Source organism: Tachypleus tridentatus, chromosome 2 (genome assembly GCF_004210375.1).
Source record: "Tachypleus tridentatus isolate NWPU-2018 chromosome 2, ASM421037v1, whole genome shotgun sequence".
NCBI classification, from domain to species: domain Eukaryota; kingdom Metazoa; phylum Arthropoda; class Merostomata; order Xiphosura; family Limulidae; genus Tachypleus; species Tachypleus tridentatus.
The window spans coordinates 30,300,078-30,320,961 of NC_134826.1; the positions used below are offsets into that span (position 1 = coordinate 30,300,078).

A 20,884-nucleotide genomic window follows, 5' to 3' on the forward strand; every position below is an offset into this window, starting at 1 on the left:
GGGTGGAACAAATAACAAAGGAAATTTACTACAAGTGTAGTTATTAGTTCATAATGTTTTGATTATAATCAAACTGAGCCATTTAATTGATGATTGAAATAATAAGAATGTGAAGCATTTGCACATAAACATAAAATGGGTAGATTTTTCAGATATTGTATTTTACTCATGCCTTTAAGGTGTTTATTTGTCCACATTTAAAATATCTCTACAGAAAGGGTTAATACAAATGTAAATGTATCATCACTCTGTGCAATAAAATTGAACTTCAGGTAAAATCTGATAGAAGAGAAATATTCGCAGTAAAAGTTCACATATATAATCATGTTGACCAGGAAATATGACTGTAAAGCAATGACGATGAGGATTGTTTACATTAAAAAATTGATTTCACATATACGCCAACGTTTTAATATTCAGTGGTCAAAAAATAAGTTGCAGCTGATGCAGAGCTATAGCCTTCTAAAAAGAAAAATAAGTAATACACAGTAATACATAATAAGTCTTCTTGGATGTATTTTAGTTGTATAACAGTTTATTGATGATGGGGAAAGCTGTTTTACTGGCCAAATTCTTAAGGCTAATGAACAAAATATGCATTTTGCATTGTTAGACTCAACCACTTATTTGAGTAGAGCTTTGAAAGATGAAAATAAGAAAAGGGAAAATAAAAATAAAAATTTTTCTTAAGCATTTGATAGGGAAAATGTGAACATTATGAAATTAGCCTAAATACTAGCTGGTCAAAAGTTTAAGAGCATACCAAAAAGAAGTCCTAAACAGGGTAGAAAATTCCCAACAAGAGGTCTCAGTATATGAGTTGCACGGCCATCATTGCGAATAACTTCAAACATTCGCTTTGGCATGGTCGCTTATAAGCATTTGCAGAAGGCTGGCTGGATTGTCATTCCAAGTGGTGAAAAGGGCTTCATGAAGATCATGCACTGTTTGGAAGTGACATCCATTTCTATAGACTTCCTTTGCAATCTACTCCCAAACATTTTCAATGGGGTTCAGTTCGGGCAAACATGCTGGATGGTCCAAAATAATTGCATTATTCACCATGAAAAAGTCCTTTGTCTTGTGGGCATTGTGGATTGCAGTATTATCCTGCTGAAAGATCCAGTCATTTCCACACAAGTGAGGGCCTTTAGTTAATAAGGATGCTCTTTCCAACATGCCATTGTAGCCAGGTGCTGTTTGATGCCCCTGTATAACCAGAAGCTCTATTGTTCCATGGAAGGAGAAAGCACCCCAGATCATGGTGGAACTTTTTCCACTGTGTCATGTAGAAAATGTCTCCTTATCTTGCCAGTAATGTGGAAGCCATCTGGACCATCCAGGTTAAATATTTCCTCATCAGAGAACAAAACCTTCATCCACTTTTCTACATCCCATGTTTGGTGCTTCTCAGCAAAGTTTAAATGAGCTGTTTCATGGTGTGAAAGGAGGCGTGACCTTTAAAGACGTTTACGGTTTTTAAATTTTCTCTCATAAGTGCCGTCTTATTGTTCTTGAGCTGCATTCTGTCCGTGTGGGCCTTAATCTAGTTCGATGATCGGCTGGTGTCTTGCCGAATAACCCATCGAATCCTCCTGCTCAACTCCAGTGAAATTTTCTTGGGCCGACCACTTGAAATTCTTGTTCTGTATCCTTCAGGGTCTTTTAAGAAATTTGCAACAGCAGTTTTATTATGCCCAATCTCACCAGTGATGGCACGTTTTCAACTTATTTAGTCTTGTTTCCTTGGCAGTGTCATTGGCATTGATGACACTGTCCACCTTCCTTGTGTTTTTAAATTTGTAAGGATCATTGGCCTTTTAATTCTATTTAAGTTTTTGTCTGCTTTCTGAAGTTTTTTTTAGTTTTAACTTGATTAATTTTTACATTTTATAACAATTTCACTTTTGCGTTTTTTTCACTGGTTGTTTGGTGCAGATAGCCTAGTTGCTTTGTGACATTAAACACAAAACAAACAATCAAACTATTCTGTATATCATTAACTGGTCTTATAATCCATTTAATTAGCAAATGAATTTCCTGATAAATGTTTTAATATGTCAAAAACTGGTGCAAAGTTTTCAACAGGTACCAAATTTTAAACTTTTTATCAAAAGTAGTTCTATTCTTAAAAGTATTATTGATAAGACAAAATATTTGTTGTTAATCTTTAAATATAGATAAACTGAAATCTTTGTAAAATTCTAAGGTACTGGAACAATGATTTTGAAGCATAACTTGGTTTCCTTTGTTATTGAAAGGTGTGTGATTGTCATTTAATTTTTGTGGTATGATACGTCTACTCATATAACAGCTTTCCTTGAGATGTACTGTCCTCTATATTTGCAGATTCTTACTTGCCACTAGTCTTTACATATTCATGTACCCATGTATTTTTACATGAGGCAGCTATGTGAAAACATGCAATTTAGCATGTGACATCTTTCCCCCAGTAACCAGGTGATACAACTCCTGGTATAGCTAATGACTCCTTTTGTACAGTTTAGATCAACATTACTTCTCGTTTAGCTCTCGTGATGTTTAAACATGGAATTTAAGTCTGTTATTTGGGTTTTGGAGAGCTTAGTTTTCTTTAATTTGTCATACTTCAGTTCTCTAACTTTTCATTTGTTCACATTAATACCACATGTCTAATTTTTTTGTTTGTTTGAGCTCCCATTGTGAATGTTTTTTATTTCTACTCATAGTTATCATGAATTTGGAGTTTAATGTCACTACTACTATCACTGCTTGTCCTATTGCAGTTACCTTTACCTCATCTACAGTGGTTTCAGGTATGTAATTATGAGTGAAAGATGTTTTGGCTATGGTTTGTTGGAAGCTGACTACTTTCACGTGGGATTCAGATTTGTCTGAAGATTATTTTCTTATCTTTTTTGAGGGGTACCTGAACAAGAGGTTGATAATTTTGACAGCCTGTTTCCTCTCCATCTTATGCCACACAGTTACGTTCATTTCTAGTAAATGCATTCAGACCTCTTTCTCTTATCCTGGAGTTGATCAACCAGGTTTGTTACATTTTGTCCCTGTCTCCCATTTCCTTTTTTGGGATTCAGATCTTAATATTTCTGTCACTTTTTCCCAGTTTCAGTTCTCTCACATCTGGCTTACCTTATCCTCTCTTCCTTATTTCCTTTACTCCATTCATCTTTTGTCTGAGGCTCTTGATTTTTCCCTTGAGGGAATTTCACTGAAGACTCATGCCTTGATGTTTTCCATTCTGGCACAGTTGTTCTTTTTCTTCAAACATGGCTCTTCTATTACTGGAATCTTTCAGGTCAGGACACCTTTTTGTTCCAAGTTCATTAACCTTAACATCTTTACAGAATTTAAATGTGGCTCACTTTTTGGGGCAAGACGTCTTTGAAGGCCCTCCTGACTCATTAAACTCCAGAGGCAAATCTGCTTGTCTGCACACCTCCATTTATTGGGTTCCCATTTGTCTCAGCCTTTTACTGAACCTGTTCTCATGTTTTGTTCCCTTTCATAGTCTCCTTTACTGGTTCCTGCTTTATGAGTCTATAGGGTCAATTTTTTTTTTTTTTCATTTACAACTTTAGCACCACATGCAGTACTATTGACTATGTGGTAGGCACAAGTCTGGCGAGGGTCAGGTTTTCCACTTTGTCACCATGTAGGAATCTTTCACCACAATCTATTTGGTTCTGCATGTTCTCTTTGAAAGACTTGTTCTTCTTTTTACTTCCCCTTCTCCTCTGTCCCCACATCCCATTTCTTTTCCCTTTTTTATGGGATTCCACTTTTAGCCATCATCTACCAGAACCTATTCTCGATTTTTTTGCAAGGTCACTATGGAACATGTGAAACCTTTCCAGTCTAATTTCTATTCCTGTTTATTCATTGTCCCCATGTAAACTGGAGCTGGTTTTCCAACATCAATACATCTCATGCCTATCTCTTTGATGAATTTTCTCTTTTGGTCTGTGGAATGTGGATGTCTTAAATACTTACCTCTCTATCCCAATCGACTCAGCATCTTAACGTTCCCGTCATTTTGTATATCAGGAGTGTACCCTCCAGTTCTGGATTGGCTTTGGATTTCTACATTTTTTGCCAGGTGGTCAAATCTTTCCAGGGTACTTGCTTTCCACCATTACATGCTTCTCTTTCAGGTTGAAGTGCATATTGGACACAGGAAATTTCAAGATGTTGTTTATTATGTAGTCCTCTATGTATATCAGTCTCTCAGAGCTGCTCACTGTTCATTAGGCTTTTGTTCATTTGCTTCCATCTCTCTCAAACCAGTCAGTTATGATCCATTCCATTAACTCCATAGTTGTCTTATATATAGGCTTACCATAATTTCCAAGCCTCAAACCAGGACAGTTTTTCAATTTTTATTACAGGTAGTGGTACTGGTATAATAAAGAAGCTCTTTTATAACCTAACTCCCCTTAAGCTTTAATGCTGCCACAAAAAAAAAGAATGCTGTTAGTTTATATCTTTAGCATTTATTTAAATTCAGCAGGGCAATGAACATCAAAATTTGATTAATTTTTCACTTAAATGAACTTCAGAAAATCTTTATTAATTTTTATTTTTTCAAAGAACTCACTGCAACTGAAGTCAATATAGAGCTTACAGTGCAACAGTCCTTTTACTCTTGATTTATTCGTTAGACCTCTTTCTTGAGACCAAATGCTATTCATCACTGAATATACTCTTTCAACAGGAGCAGAAGTGCCTGGTAAACAAAAAAATGTACTCCATAACTTGCCTGAGATTAGGTACAGTTATACTTTGATCTTTGAAGTGATTGCAAAGTTCTACCAATTTTTCTTCACAACCTATTTCTTTTGCTTTCCACTCATCACATTTTGATGACCAGAATGATTTAACAAGAACAACTTCATCAAACAGATTATCAACATTGATTGCAGCATTTCCAAGCATTTCATTATTTTTTCAGCAGCTGCTTCTATGTCAGACCACACAAAAAGTTTTTTGTTTCCAAACAAAGTATTCCCCACCACCAAAACTGTTTTCTCATAGCTTAATATAAGACAGGCAGCAATCATAAAAATTGGTAAATTCCTTCCTAATCAAGTCTACCTGGCATCCTCCCTCTTCCTCTAGCACAGGAGTACTTTTTTTGCACCAAGGGGAATGAAGTTATTATCTTGTCTTTCTTTCATGTTGGTTTTTAACTTAAGTTCTGCAACAATATAATTTGCAGTTGCTTATGTTTTCTACATGGCTAAAATCACTTTGTTGAACAAACCTAGCTGTCCCTGAACAAACCATAGGTACATTTCTCAACATTTACTCTCAAAAATCTTTTTATCAACAATGGGCACTGTTCTTGTGAACAAAAGTATGAGTTTAGCCCTTCATAAGTCTGGATAATTTTCTCAACAGCTGTAACAAAGACAGAAATCACATATTTCCATATTGGAGAACCTTCTTGTACTCAATTTCTACATACTCACAGACTTTTTTTAGGTGTGTAACACACATAGTGTAAATATAGAAATAAATTTTGACCACCAAGCTTTTCACTTCAATAGGAAGGACATCAGCTGCAGTTTGGAGACAGTTATGTACAATATGAGCATCACAACCAACACTCACAATATTTCTTCCAGGTACCTTCTTCAATCGACTATATACATTGTTTTTTCCCTTTTTCTTTACACCTCCAAAATTTATATTGCAGTTGTCACCACAATAAGCAACAATTTTGTTTTGATAAATCATGTTTTTTTAGAGTTGGACACCAAGCAATTTGTCAAAATTTCTGATGTCACTCCAGGTATAATTTTGGCATCTTTTCAGTTTGAAGCATCTGCTGTAAATGAAATGAATTGGACCTTCATTAAGACTCTCTTCAATTCCTCTGCTACTAAAGGGAACTGTTGCATTCAAAATAATAGCCTCATTCTTTGTTTTGGCAGAACTGAACTTTGGTTCAAATAACTTTGCTATCAGTTTGGAAAAGCAGTCAGCTGTTTTAAAGCTCATGTTATTTATGGACAGCACTGAGATAAGCAAAGGTTGCTTCTTTGGCAGCTGTTAACAAGTCACTCTTTTAAGGCACAGTTTTTGTGAAGAACACATCGACTCTTGAACTTTGAGCAACTACTGAAAGACAAGCTGAATGTTTAGCACTTTAAATAGTCTTTTATGTGACCACCATGTGAAACAGAGAACTCAAATGAACACTCAAACATTTGACTCTGCCCTCCTTGCCACAAATTTTTTCAACAATGGATATTCCTTTTGTAATTCACTGTTGAATGTGCACTTTCTTTTACCAGCTTTGGACGATAGCTTGATGAGTTGTAGCTCATTTCAAGAAGCCATTCAGTTGATAAAAGGTGCCCAAGCTTTATGCTTGTCAGGAATTCTTCGACTTCATAAATTCATTTCCAACAGCCATGAGGTTATGATGGCAATCCCTGAGTTGGAAAGAGCTAAAGAATTGAAGAACCTAGATCTGCACTTTGACCAGCTTCCCATTGAATAAATGCTCAGTACTCAGTGGCGTATCAAATCAGATGAATTCAATTTCTGCCTCTGTCTACCAGTATGACTCCCTTTACGTTATTTTGAAAGCAGATCTTGCAGCAGCTCTACAGAAAAATGCTAGCTGGTATGAGCCTATGTCATCAGATCTACAATCAAAATGAGAACAATGGCTGGTGGAACTGGGCTCGCTCTCCAGCCTGAGACTTTTGAGATGCTTCAATTCAAGAGGCTGTGGAACTATTCATTGCAGGGAATTGCACCATTTCTCAGATGCAAGTCTCTCAGGCTATGGGCAATGCACATACGTCTATCTAGTAAATAGTAAAGCAGAGGTACACTGTTTTCCGGTACTGGGTATAGCCATAGTTGTTCCATTGAAGGTTGTAACCCTACCAAGGTTAAGCTCACTGCAGCAGTGATTGCTGTGAAAATCAGTAACATAATCCGAAACAAGATGAAACTTGCAATGTTGAAACGTTTTTGGATGGACTCAAAGATTGTGCTCGGTTTCATTAACAATGAAGCCCATCATTTTCATATCTTTGTAGCCAATCAAGTCCAAGCAGTCAGAGAAACAACAAATCCAAGCCAGTGGAGATGTATCTGCACTGACCAAAACCTGGTTGACCATGCTTCTTGTGGACTCCAAGCTTCACAAATACAGACATCCACTTGTTTCACTGTCCCTTCTTTCCTTTGGGATTCACAGCTACCTGAAAGGAGATGACTCTGAAGTCAGGAAGGTTTTGGCAACCAGTGGAGAGAAAGGTCAAAGTGGATTGGCACTCCTGGAATGACTGTAGTGGTTTTCTGATTGGCTCTGGGCAGTCAAGTGTCTTGCTATAGTCCAGAGGTATATAGCAAAGAAAAAGGGGAAATAAAATATTCTAGTACAAGGGATGAAAACTGCAGAAAACAACGTTATTTGTGTACTTCACAGTACCTCCTTCCATGAGGAAATCAAGGCCATCAGTTGAAACAAAGGACCAGCCATATGACCACTGAAGAACTTTGATTCTTTCATGGACCACAATGAGATTCTAAGAGTTGGTGGAAGGCTGCAAAGAAGCTCAACAAACTACGATATGAAACATCCCATCACAATTTTCAAAAAAAGTCATTTGGTCAATTTGATCATCAAGCATTTTCATGAGAAAGTAGCTCATCAAGGAGACAGTTTTATCCTACATGAAATCTGGTCACAGGATTACTGGATCATTGGAGGAACCAGAGCAGTTTTCTCTCACTTGTACAAATGAGTAACATGCAGGAAACTGAGAGGCATGCTTACATACCCAAAAAATGGCTGATCTTTCAAAAGAGTGAACAGAATCTTCACCACCTTTCACTCACATTGTCATGGATTGTTTTGGACCCTTTGTGACAAAAAATTGGTAGAAAGGAATGTAAGAAATATGGTCTTTTCACAGTCTGTCTGGTGTTCAGAGCAGTCCATAAAGAGCTACTTGGTGACATGTCAAAAGATGTCTTAATGCTCTGCGCTGCTTTCTAGCTATTCGAGGTCCTGTTTGAACTATTAGGTGTGATCAAGTATCAAATTTCATTTGAGCGTCACATGAATTGTAAAAGGCAGCATCAGAAATGGAGATGTCATAGATTAAGGATTTCCTTGTAACATCCCAGGTAGAGTTCTTTATTAATCCATTCTCTTCAAGCCACATGGGAGGGGTATAGGAGAGACAAATCTGCACCGTGAGAAGTATTCTGATGACATTGCTGAGACAACATAGCTCCAGACTTGACCCTGCCACTCTCAGAATGTTCTTCTATGAGGCAACAGCCATTGTCAACAGTTGGCCTCTGACTCTAGAAAACCTCAATAAAACTAGTGCACCAGAACCTTTGACACCTAATCATCTTTTCACAATGAAGTCAAAAATCCTGATTCCTCTACCATGAAATTTTGTTCAAGAGGATTTGTATGCCACCAAGTGATGGAGGAAAGTACCTTTCTGGCTAATGAGTTTTGGACAAGATGGAAGAAAGACTATCTACGAAACCTCCAGCAGAGACAAAAGTGGACTAATAAATGTAGGAACTTGGCTGGTGGCGATATCGTCCTGTTGAAAGATGATGATATAGTAAGAAGTCATTACAGATTTGGCATGGTTATAGATGCTATGCCTAACCAAGACAATTTGCTGAGAAAAGTGAAACTCCTCATTGGGGATCTGAGTATGTCTGGGGAAGGAAAACGATTATTTCAGCCAAATTAGAACACCCTATTTACAAACTAGTTGTGCTGTTGGAGAGGAACAGTACTGAATTACTGAATGATTGAATATTGTATTTCAATAATGTCTGATGTATTTATGTGTCTAATTGTCAGGTTTCAGTATTCTCAATGATCCTCAGAATATTAAAATAATTTTGGTGAGGAGTGTAAAGTTTTGATGAAAGTTTTGCTCAACACTATTTATCTATTTTGTATCATGCAATGTTTTAAGCATCTTCAGCACCAAATAATAATTTGTATTAGTTAGAGGCAGCTCTAGCCAAATCACCTTTGTGGAATGAGAATCTTGTACATTTAAATATAGTACTAGTTGTAACTTTGTATTTCTTTCAGATTCCATTATATGCAGTTTTATCTGAATATATAACAATGCTCTATGGCTTACTGTTTAATCAGTGATATGATCCTTTGAATGTATTTTCCTGTATGAGTGTTAGATCCCGATTGTAAACTGATTCAAATGCTGCATGTAGTGATAAAGTATTGTATAAAGGAGGTGAGCATCCATACGTTGGATCAGATCCATGTGAGATTGAGACTGTTACAAGAAATATTTTCATTATCACGAAGCAGACACCAGAAACTTTCAAGATTTGGAATGTCCCTGTTTTTCTATTCAAACTACAACTGTATTTGCCCCAAAGTCAGTAAGCAACTGTTTAAGTTTTGTTGATCATAAACAAAAATATTGATTTTTGTAGGAATTTCCCCAATTCACCATGTGGGTTTGGATTTAATAATAGAATTTGCAATTTTGTTTGTAAACGATACTTGTGCATTCAGTGAACTGTAATCTGAGGAAGTATGTGTTGAGGCTATTCTGAATTCTTCATAGATTGACATGATCAAGTGGTGTATCATTCTACTAAAATGTTTTGTCATATTGTATATTTTCAATTGTTATTTTTCTTCTTTATAGTTGGTGATTACTTATTACTTAGCACTTGCTATTTAATAAAAAGATGAGTAATACAACACTTGGGTTGCACTTTTGGATCAGAATAAATTACACAAGACAGTGGGCAATTACACTATGGCTTTCTCTACCCATGAACTTATAAAATGAAAACTTAAAAATTTATGTTTTGTCAACACTGAGTCAGGACTCTATGTAGATTTTAACATTTTCTGTTCATCCTTTTTGGAGTTTATGCCTTTTTATCCAAAACTGGGATATTCCAAGACAATTCAGTGTCAACTGGGACAAATTAGTAAACTGGATGGGACACTAGGACAGATCCCTCAAACCGGGACATATGGTGAGCCTACTTATGTGTCACTCAGCAAGAAGGCACTTGGTCAAGGTCTCTTTGTTTCTATGCTTTGGACCTCCTGTTTTGAGTTCACAGCCATCACATTTGCCTTATGAAATGTCAAATATAAGGTGCCTTGAATCTGGTCACAAATTGTTTATTGTGCTCTGACAAGATTCTCCCACAGAATGGTACCTTGACTCTGAGGTATTCAGTTGCAGTGTTTACAGTGGGGTATACCATAACTGGATGCATTCAGCACTTCTCTGAATTCCATGTTTTCCAACTTTGGTCCTTTATTTCTCATCCTTTGCCTGTGAATGTCAATGCCTTCAATCAAAATTGGGGGGACCATAACTTTATGCATATCTTCCTATCTGCCTTTTCCTTGTGTCCTTGCTTCATACAAGCCACTCCTTGTTGAGTCCTCTTGGCAGCTCCAAATTTTGCTAATGCAGCCGTGATTTCCACTTCTGCATGTGCTTGTATTGACACCTCTTTTTCTCTCACTCACATTCCCCACAAAAACTCGTTCCTTTGCACTATACCATTCCCTTTCCATACTTGAATTTTGTAAGTGGATTTTGTTTTGTCCCTTGACAGACTGGCCAAACTATCCATGTGCATTGCTTTCATAAGTTCCTATTCAGTGCACCCTTCATCCATGTCATTGTAGTTTTCCTTCATTCTGCCCTACTCTTTCACACTGACTTCCTTCCTTACTTGACTTTTTTGACAAGGGGACATCAGTATCCACTGCTGCTTATTGTCATGTGGCATTATCAACAATTTTTAATTTAGCAAGATTCTGTCATGTTTTCATTTCTTTGGTCCTCATCTTTTTGTTTTGTTCCTTCTGCCTTGGCCATTCCTCACTGTCTACTTACCTCCTAGATTGGAACCTCATTGTTGTCTTCCATGCCTTCACTCTTCCTCTCTTTGAGCCCATGTCTTCCTGTCCCTTATATTATCTGTTCTTAAAGACCTTTTTTTCTCTTTCTCTTTGATGTGTGGATGTCACTGCTCAGATTTATTTCCTCTTCATGTCTCTCTAAAACTTCAGCCTCTCATGAGAGCAAATTTGCCTTCACTTTCATTTCCCTACCAATTTTTATCTTTATCCTCATTCCAATTCAGATCACCTCTTATGTCCTCTTATGTCTCTGTTATTACATGGCTTAAACTGATCCCTCCTGTGATTCTGATTTATTTATTCATTGGGACCTTCCTCTTTAACTTGATATTTCTCCTATTATCCTTACAGGTTTTATTTATTGGCTAATTTATTTGGCTTATTATTTCTTTTCTCTTGATAATTGTCATCTTTTTTCATTAGATCTCTCACCTTACCATGTACCTTGCTGCTCCATTCCATCATCCTTTAGAAGAAATAGTTTGTGCTGGCACGTAACTGCTCACCATAAATTTCTCTCTCATTATCTGTACCATCTGTCTCTTTCTTGCTCTTCAGGTTACCATCTACCTGCCATCTTTATCCCAATATTTTCTCTATGAGTAAGTAAGTGATCTTTTTATACTGTTTTCTTTACAGGGACCTTTCACATGTATACAGATCCTGCTCAATGGCAAGTGTTGCCTGATCAAGTATATTTATTCTTAAAACAGTAATTTACAGCCATTCAGGTCAGTAATGCCTACTGTTGAGATGGGATGTTCCACAATACCACTTGTAGGTTTTTCCTTGAATTGTTTTGTGCTATAAATATATTTGCCCCATACCATACACTCATGGACTAACACAAGTAAAGCAGAAAGATATTGCTGCCCATCTATGCTGCTCTTTAGTTTGGCTGTATCATGAACAGTCTGTTTTCTGGTATAAGGTTTCACAGTCACCTGTTGCACTGTATCAGTCAGTTTCTAACTGCTCTAGTGGTGGACTATGGATGCTTCCTACTGAGTGTGCTCAATTTCACTCAGTTAAAAGTAGGGCAGTGGTATTCTGCCACTGTCAGTGGTGTATAGATGATTCTTCTTCCACAAACTTAATGTTCTTTCCAGATGTTGCTTGGTTTTGGACTGAGTTGAACTGTTACATTATCATTTGCATTCTTATTGTTGTCTGGAGTGAGTTCCTGGGAGTTACTGGTGTTGATTGTGCTGAGCATGCATACATAATGATGTTGGTCCTTAGAACAGAAAATTTTTTTCACTTTCATTTTTCATGTTTGAGGTGAATGGACTGAATATTTATATCACAGTACAGTTGGTACTGGTTGAAGTATAACTTCCAATTATGGTATGTTTTATATATTCTTTATTCACACAACTCTTAAAGCTTCCTCCTGGCACTTTCTGTGCTACACTGGCTTCTCCACCAGGTCAGTGTAAAATTCTAGCTGCTATGTGAAAGGAAGTAAAATTTTTTCTTTGATAGATTGTTCAGGAATAGTATTCATGATGAAACTTTGTAGAATGGACAGCAGCTGCCTGTTATGGACACGCAAGTGTAGAAGACAATGATTTGAAGGTCTTCCACCTTTTGTCTTCAGGTCAGTGTGTGTAGGAGTTGTCAGTCTTTTATAGTATCCTGATGGATTGTGGAGAGCATGTTATGATTGGTTGGATTATCACTGTTTTCTGATTCAAGAGAGATTTCTTGTAAATTCAACCAATGGCAGCCACAGGTTACTCACCTCTGGTCTGGAATCTCTGTTTAGTGAATGTTTAATATTGTTAATATAAAATGATTCTTTGACTTTTTCTTGTCTTCCAGAATTTGTCTGTGTTGATGATTCTAGTTTTCTCCCAGTGTATTCTGTGTCCAGTTGATGTGGTGTGCTCTGCAATAGCTGGATTTTGTGTTTTCATGAGTCTTATACTCTTATAATATTCTTTTATCCTTGTTGCGAGTTTTCTTCCTGTTTTTCCAATGTATGTATCATTGCAGTAACACAGAATTTCATAGATGACATTTTTGAGATTCTTCTTTGGTAGGTTGCTGTTTGTTTTTACCAGAATGGACCTTTAGGTATTGTAGAATTTCCACCAGACTTCTATGTTGCATTTCTTGGCTATGCATTTGAGTTTTTCACTAAAATGTTGCAGGTATGGTAGGTAAATCCACCAGGACACTATAAAAAGACCAATAACACTTACACAAACACTGACTTGAAGATGAAAACCGGAAGACTTTCGAAATGTTGACCTCTACACTTATGTCTCCACAACAGGCAGTTGCTGTCCATTCTACAAAGTTTCATCAGGTAAGATTTTATATTGAAAATTAACATTTTTCTACACTGAAAATGTATTTCCAATAGATTCTTTTACTCCTACTTACATTTCCCACCCTTCTTCTCCGGTTATGGTTACTTTTTCTTTTTATGTTACTTCCTTTTAAATTGAAATTGAGTTAAACTGCATAGAAGGATTCGGCTATACTAGGAGTTGTGTTGCACTCCTGTTAGTGGAGGATTGTCCTTTATCACTTGCATACTAACATGCATCTTCCTCACACCAGTAGAGGGCAGTATAAATCAGGGAAAGCTGTTATATCAGCAAAGGTAAGAATCTATCAGAAATACATTTTCAGAGTATGAAAATGTTAACTTTGCATAAAAATGTTTTTCTTCTCAAAACTTAGCAAGGTTAACAGTAGAATCCCATCTAAAAAACGTAATTTTAATGCATCAAAGAAATATGCAATAGATAACAGACTGTTGTATAAATAACTGAAATGTACCTCCTTTAAGAAACAAATGTGAAAGCTGACCCATAAACAATTTGTATGTTATGTGGTCAGCTTGGAATTCATAGTTGTATCCTTTGATTGACTATAATGATGCTGATCAAATCAGTTCTGTCATCTGTTAGTAGCATATCTCTTGATCCTTTTGAGAAATCATTTTAGTAGCTTTCTGGTCTTTTCTAAAGATATATTTGTATACAATGATATTCTACATCAAAACTGGCACCATGCATATTATGATAAAACTTTACTTGTTCCATTTCGTGAGATAATTCAGAACTGCCCTTTGAAAATTATTAGTTGGTGGTTAATCACTCCAAAAATTTAAATAAAAGATTAGCTAAGTCTGGTTATAGATTTTAATGTTAAAAACTATAGTTTGCAAGACATTATTTTTTTATAAATTTTGTGTAGACCACAAAATACTTCCTAGATAACTACCTAATGATCTAATGTTCAAATACTATCTTTCTTTAGAATATTACCTTTCTGCAATTTCATGACTTATTTTCACAATTTACCCTTTTGTTAGAAGGATCATGATTCAACTTCACAGGTGTTGAAGAACATTAAAATACTTTCAGCTTGGTTCAAATATTTATCTTCATCTAATATTACAATACTCTTTCCCTTATCAGATTTAGAAATGACAGTTGGTCATTTTTACATAAATTCTTAAAAGCTGTCAATTATTTAGAACTAAAATTAATAAAATGTTTATACTCAATAGTATAAATATTAAAAGCAGCTAGAGCTGTATCACTAATCTGAATTCTAATATTACTAAAAGACTGACCAGATTTATTGATATGACAATAATTGCAAAATTTGTTATGTTGAGAAACCACTTGAACTAAAAATGTTTTCCCAAGCTGGCTGGTATGGATATTAAAACCTTAATTAAAATTAGGTTTCAGTTTCCATACTAGCCATCTTGAGAATCCAGTAATTGCAAGGACTGTTCAAACACTACAAAGTAGTTTTCAAACTTAAGCCCTAATGACACTTAAATTTCATATCAGGAACTAAACCTTACACTTTGAATAAGTGTAACAATACTGTCATGTTGTTCTGTCAATGAATGTTTTCCTAACTATTACCTCAAACTGTGTAACATATTCAAATGTTTTTCTCTAATCTTTAAAATAATTTTATTATTTTGTGATTCAGTACACAATTTAAGTGTACAAAATACACATTCTGTTTCATCCTCTAATAATTTAATTCCTTTTTGAATTTTCATAATAGAATATAATTTTTTTTGTCTAGTTTGAGAGTTAAATAATTCAGTTTCAGTTTTATTATACTGGCTGGAGTGATGGAACTGAAGAATCAAAACTTTAAAGTAGATGAAGGGTAGAAATATTTTTAAACATTTTCTTTCATTGATATTTGCTTACTTTTTAGAAAGTTTTAAATGTATTTTTAACATTTTTCTACTGAATCAGCAGTTCTTTATTATACATATTTTTTAATATTAACAGTTAACTTTTTCTTTCAAACTCTCAAATACACTACTAGAAGTATGACAACTACCTTATACTTTAAAATATTAATCCCTTTAATTACCATATTAAAATGTATCATACATTATATCTCATTATCCCATTTTTTTTAAATATTCACAACTCAATGAAAAAATGAATTTGGCATTGAAGCTACAGCAGAAAGGCACAGTTGCTAAATAGTACAACCTTGGACAGACACCATGGTTTTCATTATGCATAAGATGAAAAGTGGAACTCTTTAACTGTTAATGAATACAATTAAATCAAAGTAAAGAGAAACAAGAAACAGCTTTATTTGGTGAAGCAAAAAATCAGTAAATAGCATGTTAGATCATAGGTTATTTTTTTCACACTGCATATATGTAACTTTTCGTGGGATACTAAAACATCCTCACTTGAGCAAAGTCCTGTTGAATAAAATTTCTTAAGTAATAATTGGTATGCAGATGATACTTTGATAATATTTAAAAGACCTTTCAGGTGTTCTGTCAATTAATGAAAATGTTGTCTCATGTAATACATTTCTAAATGTTTAACATAAAACATTCTGTATTTTTATTGTAAGTAACTCAAATATCTTTATGAACCACATTTTGTTGAGTGAAAATGTTGCACACTATCATTTTGTGTTTTATATATTTTCAATGATTTTGTAAGTTGAGTAATAACACTGTATACACATGTATAGTTCTCTTTAATTTCTTGAGCATATACATCCATTACATGTTTCTGTAAATATTAAAGGTTTGAAACCTAGGTTATTTCTTAATTTTCAAGATACCATACTCTGTGCCAAATGACACATGTTTCTGTACAAGTTGAAGAGATTATGACCTCTGTTGTAAATAAATGAAATATACATTACATGCTACACTTTAGTATTAGGATTTTTTCTCTCAACTGATAGAAACTGGAATTGGCATTATCAAATATGTGATTGGTTAGAGGAGCTTTTAAAAACACACAATGTTTCTCTTGCTAATATACATCTAGGTCCCTGCAACTTGCCAGATGGTGGCCAATGCTGTACATTAATTCTTTTTACCATCAACATAATTTGCCTGGCTTAAACATTGAAATAGCTGGAATTATGTATCTCAAGTACCAAGTGGAAAACTGGTTATTATAAAAAACATCTCTAGTTAATTTTGAAACATATTACTTTATGTATGGTATTTATCAGCACTGTGGTTGTGATGATGTATTACACTCTATTTGGTATGTTGTGCCCTAATAGTGCACCTTTCCCTTTCATTTTAGTGATTATGGATTATTTAAGTTTGCAGAATTCTCATCTGTTGTAGACATTCTAATATGATTGGAACTTTCAGTCTAGTCTTGCTTATATATCATAGTTGTGGTAGAATACACCTTACAGCATTGATTTTCTGCCCTAATTTCTCTTAACTCTTAAACAGCAGGAATGTTGTAGGTAGCAGTATCAATTAATTATAGCTGCTTTTTGAGGGTTAAAGTAGCCTGCAGGAACTGCAAAAACAGGATTCAATGAATATTGTATCACAGAGCATATGTTGTATTTTACATGCCTGTAATTGAGCCTTAATCGATTGAAAGAGACTATACACAGAATATAAACAATCACAATTTTGACTGTAGTAAACAAAGTCATGTTTTAGTATTTGGTCAAATGTTTGTTGTCTATTGGGGACAGAGTGCTTTATTTGTGTTCTCTGATCAATGTACCTTTAGTTGTCTTGTGTTAGAGTCTAATGGTTAAGTAAACATAATCTGTGAACTTGAAGAATCTCATTGTGTCTCCAAAAAAATGTCTACAAATGCCTATGATGCTTTTTATCATGTAGTACACTTCTATCAAAATACTTAAATACCCTTCATATACTCTTAAAATAAAAGAACGTGTTACATCACGTATATATACATATACTTCTCTCTCCTCAGACACAGGTGCTATTCATGTGATTGATGGTTGCTTTCTATCATCATGAGATTGGAAATACCCCTGGCAATTCCATAGTTTGATATTAGAACAAACCATTGTTTCTATTCATAGTAGAGTTCTTATCACAATGATCTTTTTCAAAGGGTAAACACATGCAACAACCATCATGACAAATCTATTACTTGTATTTTTTGTATTATTAATGATAAAATGCAGCCTTTTTGATTTAATTTAATACTTTATTTTTCCCTAAAATTCCTTTAAAATTCTGTGTTTTTGTGAAAAGTATTCTTTCATTTATCCTGCATGTTTTGGGGGCATTGCTGAGAAGCCTCTGTGAACAAAATTTAGTGAAAGAGGTTTTGAATTTTTATAATAATTTTTTCCTTGATATACACTTTACTACTAAAGAAAAAATATGATTTGCAACTTTCTTTATTTATTTATTTGATACAAAGATTGTTAGTTAAGGGTGTTTTTGAAGTTGATTGGTATCATAAATGGTCTTTCACCAATTTATTCTTCTGTTATTAATATTTTATTCCACTGGTGAGAAAAAGAATGTAATTCATATTTTAAGATATAGATATTATAAAGTATCAAATACACTTATTTTTCTCAGGATAAACTTGAGTTAAGCAGTCGTTGTTAAAGAATGACTTTTCCCTCATATGTGGTAATGAATTTTATTTTCATACCACTTGTATAAAGTGAGCTCCAAGAAAGAGAAACAACTATTCTGATATGATATCTTACTTCTACATACATAAGAGCTTTTCTCTGCTTGCACTGCACTTTTAATGCACAGTTTTTTACTTGCCACTAGTCTTAAGTCTCTCACATAAAATCACATGTTAACATGTGTTATAGCTGCTTTGTAGCAAATAAACCAGCATGTGACAACCTTCCACCAATAGTAGTGTGACACACTCTTCTACCACAGCTGTCTTCTATGCTGTAGAACATAATCAACTTTTCTCAGTTTGATATTTATGTGAATGATGTTTCTTTTTTTCACTTATGAACTTTTCAGATATAGGTATTTTTCAGTGGAAGTATTTACAAAGCCATTGTTTTAAAAGTGTACTAACTTCCACATTGTTCACACTAACTTATCAACTACATTGACATTGAGATTGCCTATGCATGTTGTAAGAGGCAACAGTTTTTGTATTAAGGGTAATGGGAGTCTTTCATGTGGCCTCAGTTTTGTTTTTGTTCCTGACATATCTATGCCTATGTTTCTTATTCTTGAAAGAAGAGATTTTGCCAATTTTTTTCTACCTACCTTTGCCTTATCTTATTCCCATATGGATTTGATTCTGTCTCAGCCTTTTTTAGTGATTTTGTTATTAGATTTCTCAGGTATCGTTTTTACATATTCAGTTATTCTTCCCCACTACTTTTATGATTTACCATCCTTCCTTTAATACCTCATATGATTAGGAAGGACTTTGCTGTATTGCTTTTCTTTGACTCCAAAGCTCTAAAGTTTTTTTCAGCAGACATGGGGGAAGATCTGCTATCTTTTCATCATCATTTTTAGGCTTAAGTTTTTCTACCTTCATCTTACACACACTACCAATTTTCATTATTTTTCCTTCTGCTCATTCACTTATCTTTTCCACAGTGGCATCTTTATCTTCCTTGGCACTTTCACTTCTTATTTTGTTGATTTCTTGCTAGAGTTGTTGGAGTATGATTCCTTTGTAATTCAGTTTCTTTTGCCTCCTATGTATCTACAATGCCCTCTTTTGGCTCCTTTTGTCTGCCTGTTTGACTTTACTGGTAATTTTTGTGTGTATCATTTTGGATCACATGCCAATAATTTTGCTTTATCCTCTCTATTTTACCATCTCTTCCATGCTCCTTCTTTACCTCCTTCCATGTCTTGTCTCTTCCTTCCTCTTCTCAGTCTGTCATTACTTCCCATTTATCCTTTCACCACTTGTAGACTTCAGTGCTGTCAGTCAACACAGTGATTGCCCTATAATTTTGGCTTAGTGTAAATGCAAATCAAAATTTTCAAAATTTCTCAGCACCTGCTAAAGATCTTGCTTCAAAATATTTTTGCAAATTTTTAATGCATTATTGCTTGTTGTTGGAATTCATTGATGTTTGTCATATGATTTATTGTCTCTGGACAGAAAAATAATTCAGTAAGACTACTTGTTATAATCTCAGATGTTTTGATAATTATTTTAAATTTATAATTTTGAAATGAAACTGATAATAACAGTTCTAAAAGTAAACCACACTGGCTTAGATCTCTTATAATAGTATCTTAATTATTTAATTGCCTTTATGATTTTTTTTTTTATAGCACATTAGGTTTGTGGCAACTAATTTGAGACATCCACATACTAGTTGATGTGAGGCAGTACTCTAAGTACTTAAATAAGCAATATCCTCATAGCGTAACAAAATTAATGTGTATGGATTATTTGTGTGTTGTTTTTTTTCAGTCCTTTAATGCAGATGTTTGATAAGAAGTATTTCATACACAACAAGCAAAGAAGAATGTTGGAGAGGAGAAGGTAACCATTTTGTAAAGCACATGATTTAAGAAGCTAATGTAAGATAAATTAATATTCTTATTATATTTAAGGTAAAGTTTATTCTGGATTTTGATTTAGGGTCTGTAATTGGATAGCTGTGTTGTGTATGAAACATTTCTTTTCTAATATCAGCCTTAATACTGTACATGTTGGTGAGCATTGTTATTACTCAGAATTTTACTTTGTTTTAGCTTATCAGTGTTCAGTTATACTGTATAAAATTTCATCATAGTTAGACAAGTATGTTCTTATGGTGTTTGACTATTCAAAGCTAACTGGAAAATGCTGGTCAAGAAAGTTCAATGATTTTAATTATTAATTTATTTTAGGCATGTTTTTAAGAACATTAGATTGATAGCTGTACAAGAGCTCTTTAATTTTTTTGTACAGTTAGACCGGTTTAAATTATATTGCCTTACTAATTTTGTATAGCTTCATATATTTGATTATCAATTTTTTCAAAAAAATCTAATTTTAATGTTTTGTTGCTGCTTGTTAAATACGTGGTGCTGATGTTTAATATTTATAAAAATCAAAATCTACTTCTTACTTTGATCAATATGATACATTAAAATCTTAGTATTAATTTGACTGGTGCTAAGTTACTTCAAACAAAGAAATGCATGCAAATCTATAGAAATGTTAAAAAAGAAGATGATTGTAAATATATTGAATGAAATTCATTATGGAATATTTTTATTTTATTGACATAATATTGCTTAATATTTAGGATCTCAATTGCATGGTTGTTTTTCTTGTAGATAAAATATCTTGTTTCACACTTAGTCGACACTTTCTCTTGTGGTATACTGTGTTTAATAAATATTTAGGTATTAATACAGCTAGAAATTGAAACTTGAGGGTATCAAATGAATACTGCTTCAAATTATAACATTTTATAAGTCTGCAGTGTAAACATTTTACATAAATAGCTACTTACTAGTATCCTTTGTTCAAAATATATCTACCTCCTTCACATTTTAGCTTAAAGTTGAAAGTTTATCTTCTTTGCTCATATAAGCATTGGTATGAATCTTACCTTGCATGCTCTAGCCTTTATAGCCCACATAGGAGAGAGAACTTTTGTTGGGTTAAAGTGTGAGAAGAGTGGTAAGTGTTACCAAAAAACACATTTTCAGGAAAATACGTAACACAACGAAGCATT

At 34.3% G+C, this 20,884-nt stretch overlaps 1 protein-coding gene across 1 annotated transcript in view; it reads left to right on the forward strand.

Annotated features, from left to right (window-relative positions):
- The window catches only part of LOC143245459 (nicotinamide riboside kinase 1-like), a 54,676-nt gene that overhangs the window by 32,954 nt on the left and 838 nt on the right, over positions 1 to 20,884 (forward strand). The window contains exon 5 of the mRNA XM_076491821.1: positions 19,627 to 19,698. Within this exon, the coding sequence (XP_076347936.1) occupies positions 19,627 to 19,698 (72 nt within the window). The remainder of the gene's footprint in view (positions 1 to 19,626; positions 19,699 to 20,884) is intronic.